Source organism: Cyclopterus lumpus, chromosome 12 (genome assembly GCF_009769545.1).
Source record: "Cyclopterus lumpus isolate fCycLum1 chromosome 12, fCycLum1.pri, whole genome shotgun sequence".
Taxonomy (NCBI): domain Eukaryota; kingdom Metazoa; phylum Chordata; class Actinopteri; order Perciformes; family Cyclopteridae; genus Cyclopterus; species Cyclopterus lumpus.
The window spans coordinates 1,805,222-1,812,431 of NC_046977.1; the positions used below are offsets into that span (position 1 = coordinate 1,805,222).

General features: G+C 39.7%; 1 protein-coding gene across 1 annotated transcript in view; it reads left to right on the forward strand.

Moving 5' to 3' along the window:
• Positions 1-1,012, forward strand: part of LOC117740141 (NACHT, LRR and PYD domains-containing protein 12-like) — a 16,324-nt gene extending 15,312 nt beyond the window's left edge. The window contains exon 17 of the mRNA XM_034546349.1: positions 684-1,012. Within this exon, the coding sequence (XP_034402240.1) occupies positions 684-912 (229 nt within the window). The 3' untranslated portion in view covers positions 913-1,012. The remainder of the gene's footprint in view (positions 1-683) is intronic.
• The last annotated feature ends 6,198 nt before the right edge of the window (positions 1,013-7,210 follow it).

Genomic DNA, 7,210 nt, shown 5'->3' on the forward strand with positions numbered 1-7,210 from the left:
CACACACACACACACAGACACACAGAGACACACACACACACACACACAGTACATTTTTTATTCCACCGGGAGCGTGAGGGATTGCGCAATCTGAGGTGAAGCACAGCTTGTCGCTGCCTCTCCTCTCGGTTTGAACATTACATGCTCACCTTTTGTGATTTTGATTATGAAATGCTTGAAAAGATTGGAATCATACAGAAATTACATTTACAGCACAGATTAGTAGAGAAATATCAATATTGATTTGATTTGATCATTATTATTTCTTTGTACTTTTCATGATGTCAGGTGAGGCTCAGCCTCCTCTAACCGCACGTACCTGATACTATACTTGATGAATATTATAAATCAATTTAATCACACATAAAGAACCACACTTTTATTCATTTTGAATACTATAACTGTTAATTCAATATTATAATAATGTTGATACTATTTGTTTCATATTTCTGATCTGCTCTGAAGAATCTGGATCAATACTGATCAATACATTGTGTAACAGATGTCTAAAAGTTACAGATTGTTTCTGTCTTCTTTTCTTCTTCTTAGTGACATGATTTTAACAACATGTCTGTTTACAAAAGAAGATGAAACCAACATGAAAGACACTCATGTTGATGATGTAAATAATGATTCATTGTGTATTAATATGATAAACTCTGTGTTGTTTTGTGTGTTTTCAGTCTGTCATGCTGTGACATCTCAGATGAAGGCTGTTCTTCTCTGGGATCAGCTCTGAAGTCAAACCCCTCCAGTCTGAAAGAACTGGATCTGAGAGGAAACCAGCTGCAGGATTCAGGAGTGAAGCTGCTGAGTGGTTTTCTGGAGAGTCCACATTGTAGTCTGAAGACTCTGAGGTCAGTAGAGGGTTTGTGTCCATGTGTTGTTGTTGTTCATGTCTACAGGAAGTGAAGCTGGATCACAGCTGACAGCATCACGAGAGGTTTAGAGACAGTGGTCCTCATTCATCAAACGGCGCCTCGCCACGTTGCCGCTTGTCTTGGACTTTGTTTGCCGGCTTAGGGGGGGGGGGGGGGGGGGGTTCATTTGTCATTAAATTTATTTTGGGGGACATTAAGAGACTTCGGTACTGTTGGGATCCGGGGATGGAATTATGCTTTGGGAGGGGTTAATTGTTGGTGATGCGTGTTCGTTCTGTGTTTGCAGCGTATGACGCATTGATTTTGATTTAATAATAACATTTGGTGCTCGCAATTTGATTTATTCTATGATTATTTCACATTTGCCGTTCATGGTGGTTTTCCATCATATTAAGTAGGGACACAACACTCACTATCAGATCCGCTCATTCCCTTAAAATAGCGTTGTACTTTTACCCGTAGGTTTTATTGGGAGGGAGAATTGTTACAATGTGACCCTAAGTACAATAGATGTCATGTGACGAGAAGTACAATAGATGTCATGTGACCAGAAGTAAAATAGATGTCATGTGACCAGAAGTACAATAGATGTCATGTGACGAGAAGTACAATAGATGTCATGTGACCAGAAGTAAAATAGATGTCACGTGACCAGAAGTACAATAGATGTCATGTGACCAGAAGTCAAATAGATGTCACGTGACCAGAAGTACAATAGATGTCACGTGACCAGAAGTACAATAGATGTCACGTGACCAGAAGTAAAATAGATGTCACGTGACCAGAAGTACAATAGATGTCACGTGACCAGAAGTCAAATAGATGTCACGTGACCAGAAGTAAAATATGTCACGTGACCAGAAGTACAATAGATGTCATGTGACCAGAAGTCAAATAGATGTCACGTGACCAGAAGTACAATAGATGTCATGTGACCAGAAGTCAAATAGATGTCACGTGACCAGAAGTCAAATAGATGTCACGTGACCAGAAGTACAATAGATGTCACGTGACCAGAAGTAAAATAGATGTCACGTGACCAGAAGTACAATAGATGTCACGTGACCAGAAGTCAAATAGATGTCACGTGACCAGAAGTAAAATATGTCACGTGACCAGAAGTACAATAGATGTCACGTGACCAGAAGTAAAATAGATGTCATGTGACCAGAAGTAAAATAGATGTCATGTGACCAGAAGTAAAATAGATGTCATGTGACGAGAAGTAAAATAGATGTCATGTGACCAGAAGTACAATAGATGTCATGTGACCAGAAGTAAAATAGATGTCATGTGACCAGAAGTAAAATAGATGTCATGTGACGAGAAGTAAAATAGATGTCATGTGACCAGAAGTACAATAGATGTCATGTGACCAGAAGTAAAATAGATGTCATGTGACCAGAAGTACAATAGATGTCATGTGACCAGAAGTTCACTCTTACAGAGTTACAACACATTCAATGCATATCACATATAGGGTTGCAAAGGGGCGGAAAGTTTCCACGGGTATTATGGCTCGGGAATTTTGGGAATTTTGAAAATGTGCCTAAGTTTTTTTGCTAAAGCATATAACAGGGAACTTAAATGTAGTTGAGAACAAGACTATGCACGCCGAGCTCAGCTGGACCCTGAATGCAGCACGTTGGGAACATTGTCTGACAGAAACATAAACATAAAACGTTCTGTTGTTTTTGAACGTCTTTGTCATCAGTGTTGTCTGAACGTTTCAGTCCTTTGTCTGGCAAGTGTGAGAGCGCCGAGTGGCGTAGAGGCCAAGAGCGGTATTGCAGACAGATAGAGATTTAAATTATAGCTCCCAACATATTGAAAAAAATAACTGAACTAGTTATTTTTTGGAGCTGTGAACTTAGTTCAACATTTTGAATTATGAACTATGAACTGAACTAGTTCATTTTAAAATGTGTGAACTATGAACTGAACTAGTTCATGTAGAAAGTGAACTTTCCCAACACTGTTTGTCATTAGCATATTGATTACTTGGTAAACTGAAGCCATGTTCATTTTAATACCAAGTTTATTTGTATACAGTAGACTTTACAGCAGTGAGGAGGACGTTGATGAGGTCCAGGAAGAAAGCATTTAGACCTGAAAGGATTCAGGGAAAAACACCCCAAAAACAATGTGGGTTGGGGGGTGGCGATCATAGGGAATACACCTTTTTTATTCAACATTCATGTTTTTGGCAACCAGGACCCACAGAACCTGTGAGAGTCTGGGGAAGGGACCCAGGTCCATCTGGTCTCTGTACTAATATGAGGCCTCATAGGGAACACCTCCAGCTGTGGTTTCTCTTCAACGTCAGGACGTCAGTGACGAAGCAGGAGCATCTCAAACACCGATTGGTTTTAAAGACGTTCCCAGGGGATGTGAGCTACTTGTTGTTTTCTTCTTTCGCGGCCTTAATACAAAAATGGATACCGGGGTGTAATGCATGCATTTCTTTATTATTAACAAGCGTCACGTCCAGTTCTACTCCTGTTGATGTCCATCCACATCGGGTCCTTTCATTCCTCCTTTGCGTTGACTCTGGATGAAGTCCTGTGTGAACGCAGCAGAACAGGGTTGAATCCATCTGTACAGAGAGCAGTGAACGCCTCTCCGGTTCTGCAGTCGTGGTGCGTTCAGGACCCTCAGCAAAGACTCAGCCTGGATGACCCAAAGGGGCTGCAGGTGTGTGAGCTTGGAGCTCAGTGGAGGTTAACATGAGAGCTGAGAGGAAGCTGCACAGCCTGGAGGCCCTGCTGCTCTTCCTCCTGGTGTGCTGATGAAGGGAGTCTCTGGAGACACTGATCCATCTCTCCTGTTGTCTTCTTCTTCTCTCCTCAGATTGAAATGATCAGCTGAGTGCTGATGATCCAGAGCATCTGGAGACTGGGACTGCTCCACCACCTCCACCTGGATTTAGTCACACAGCAGAAGACTTTTAAAAGACCAGAAGAAGAAGATGTCCAAGACACAACAACATGTGTACTAATCAAACAAACACCAGTCAGTGTCCATTTTATTTTGAAGGTCATCTCCGGAAGTCCCTGTTTTAACATCGGTGAATTGAAGCCGACTAACCTGCACGGCTCTGTGCACGAGCCTGGAGTGTGTGTCACCTTTATGATCCAACACGCATGTTTTTATTTTCTGCAGAAATATTAATCCAATATTCATTTACAATGCCGTTTATAAAGCTCATTATAATATCATATTTGAGCAATTGTGAGAAAAATTAAAAGAGATTCAAATAAACACTTTTTTAATGAATAATTCTCAAATAATTCTAAATCCTAATGGAAATATTATACTTTTTTATTTGTAATAATTATAATTTATATATTATATTATTAGATATATTATTAATTTATATGAATTAATTGATTAATTATAAGAAGAAAATAAAATCCAGACAGCGATGTGGAGGTTATGATCTTAAAATGAATGAATAATAACATTTTAACCTGACTGCACTGCACAAAGTTATACTTTAAACTCTAAAATGTTATAGGTTAAATCCATTAAAAGTAGTACATCATCATCATTTGTTATGATCAGATGATGAAATGGAAGAAGAGCTGTTGTTATTCTGGAGCTTCAAATACAAATTACACATCAAATACTCTGTTAGTTAATGATGATGATAATACTAATACTGTATAATTAGTAAATCATTCAGTCTGTGTTCACCTGCTGAAGTTATTTAAATTTGATCTTCATTTTAAGGAATTTAATCAGTTTAAATGTTTCATTCATTTCTTTTATTTAATTGGGGAATCAGCAGCTGGTTGGTGAACGTGTGAGTGCAGAAGGGAATTCTGGGTGTGATGAACGAGTGAAAACACATTCATTGTCATTGACTTTTTACTTTTGTTCTGTGCAGATATTCATGTTCCCCAGAGGATGAACCCCACTACTGTTGGTCATCCTTTGTCTTTTCCTTTACTGCTACCATGACGTTCACTTTTTAGGTCTCCATCGAAATATCTCAACAAATATTGGATAAATTGTATTCAAAGTTTTGTCCCGAAATTCACGTTCCCCAGAGGATGAACCCCACTAATGTTGGTCATCCTTTGTCTTTTCCTTTACTGCTACCATTATGTTAACTATGTAGGTCTCCATCAAAATATCTTTACAAATAATGCATGAATTGTCATAAAGTTTTGTCTCGAAATTCATGTTCCCCAGAGGATGAACCCCACTAATGTTGGTCATCCTTTGTCTTTTCCTTTACTGCTACCATTATGTTAACTATGTAGGTCTCCATCGAAATATCTTTACAAATAATGCATGAGTTGTCATAAAGTTTTGTCTCGAAATTCACGTTCCCCAGAGGATGAACCCCACTAATGTTAGTGATCCTCTTACTTTTCCTATAGTGCTACCATGACGTTAACGTTTTAGATATTGAGGTATATTCTCAGCTTCCTTAGAAGGTCGGCTTCCATCATACCGGTTCACATGTGTTTCTGGTCAGTGTCCTCCTCGAAAGAATGCCCGTTGACCTGTTGGAGGATCGGTCCGTACCTAGTACTCGGTACGGTTCCTGTGTCTGGAACATATTTGCTTAGATTAGAGGCCTCTGCATGACGTTATGTTATCTCAAGTCATGATGTATGGTACTCGTTCTTATGTCTGAAACGTATGTCTTTGGTGAGGGGCCCCTGTGTGACGGTCTCCAGTTTTGGGCCTATATAACTTAGCTGCCTCGCACTGGACAGCAGATCTTCCATTTGGCTGAGAAGCTTCTCCGAGCGATCTAGACGCTCGTCCTGACCTGTGATTCCTCTCTGTAATAAACTCTATTATACCAGAAAGAACAGTGTCCGCTGAGATTCCTTCATCCTCATTCTTCAACATCACTGCCGCTTGAAAGATACGACAAACTTGGCGTCACGAACTCGGACGTGCTGTGACCTCGACGACACACGGTGAGCATTTCTCACTCGATAGGATGCTGGTTCATTTATCGAGCTGTATGTGTTGATTGTATGGTCACACCGTAGAAAAGAACCTATTTTCTTGTTAAATGGAAATGTCTTGTTGAAGTGATGTGTTTGAATTGAAGCTCCGTGCTAAATTTGATTTTATTTGCGTAAAAATACGCAAAAAGGGGGAGTATTATAGAGATAAGAAGTAAAGAAAGGAAGTATGAGAAATACAAGGAATAGTGTAGAATAGCTTTATTGTAACGATAAGGTGAGCTAAATAGTATTGTGCAAGATTAATGGAGATTGGGCCCTCAACTCCTTAACGGTAAGACACATGCAGATTAGCCACTGCGTAATGGTTGACTTGGCATAGTCAGGAATTAAGTTAAAAAGACAAAATTGGGGTAAACCTGGATCCAGGTAATTTGAATAAATAAATGTAAAACAGTAATAAGGGACAGAGGAAAAAGAGAGAGAGATAAGATTAAAGGAAAGGATCATATGACTGAGCCGCAGAATCTGAATAAATAAACATGGGCCGGAAAACCTGGAACAACACCGTATGGTCAGTTTAATAACTGGAGATTGTAGAATAAAAGGTCGATTGACTGTTCCCACTCTGACATTTGTTGACGAACAGTGTCTGATGCAGCCTCTCATCGACTAATCACATCTCAGAGGTAGCATACATTTTATGAGAATAAGAAAGGAATTAAAGGGAGCGGCAAAAAGCATGCTATATGGATGAGTGGCATAAATGAGTTGTCTTTGTTTTGGGAGCAAAAGTAGAGCTGTCTGTCTGTCTGTGTGTGTGTGTCTGTGTGTGTGTGTCTGTGTGTGTGTGTGTGTGTGTGTGTGTGTGTGTGTGTGTGTGTGCGTGTGTGTGCGCTGTGTGTGTGAAGCGTGATCAGCTGTGTGAGAAACTGCAGGAGAAGGAAATGCTATTGAGTGGGGGTTGTATGTGAGAACGGAGGTTTTGGTAACTTGTAAGGACATATATTTTGTTTAATGTATTAAATATATATAACGAGCTTCTTGTGAGAAGACGTAAGATAATAAATGAGTTATTAAATATGCAAATGAGCTTCCTTAGAGAGAGGACGTAACATAAACAAATAAGTTACTAAATACACAATGAGCTTCTTAAGAAGACTAATATAATATGAGCCCTGTTTTCTTTCTTTTATAAAGGGACGTAATGATGAAACTATGAGTCTCCAATTGGAGAAGTAAGACCCCTCCCCCCAACTGTCTCTGTTCATGTGAAGCTGTGTGTGTGTCGGGGTGCGGCTGTGTGTGTGGAAGTGTCTCCTCAAAGGGGGGGGGGGAGATTTTCAGTGGGACGTGAGACACAAAATTCTTTTGTCGCTTGAACTATTTGTTTTATTT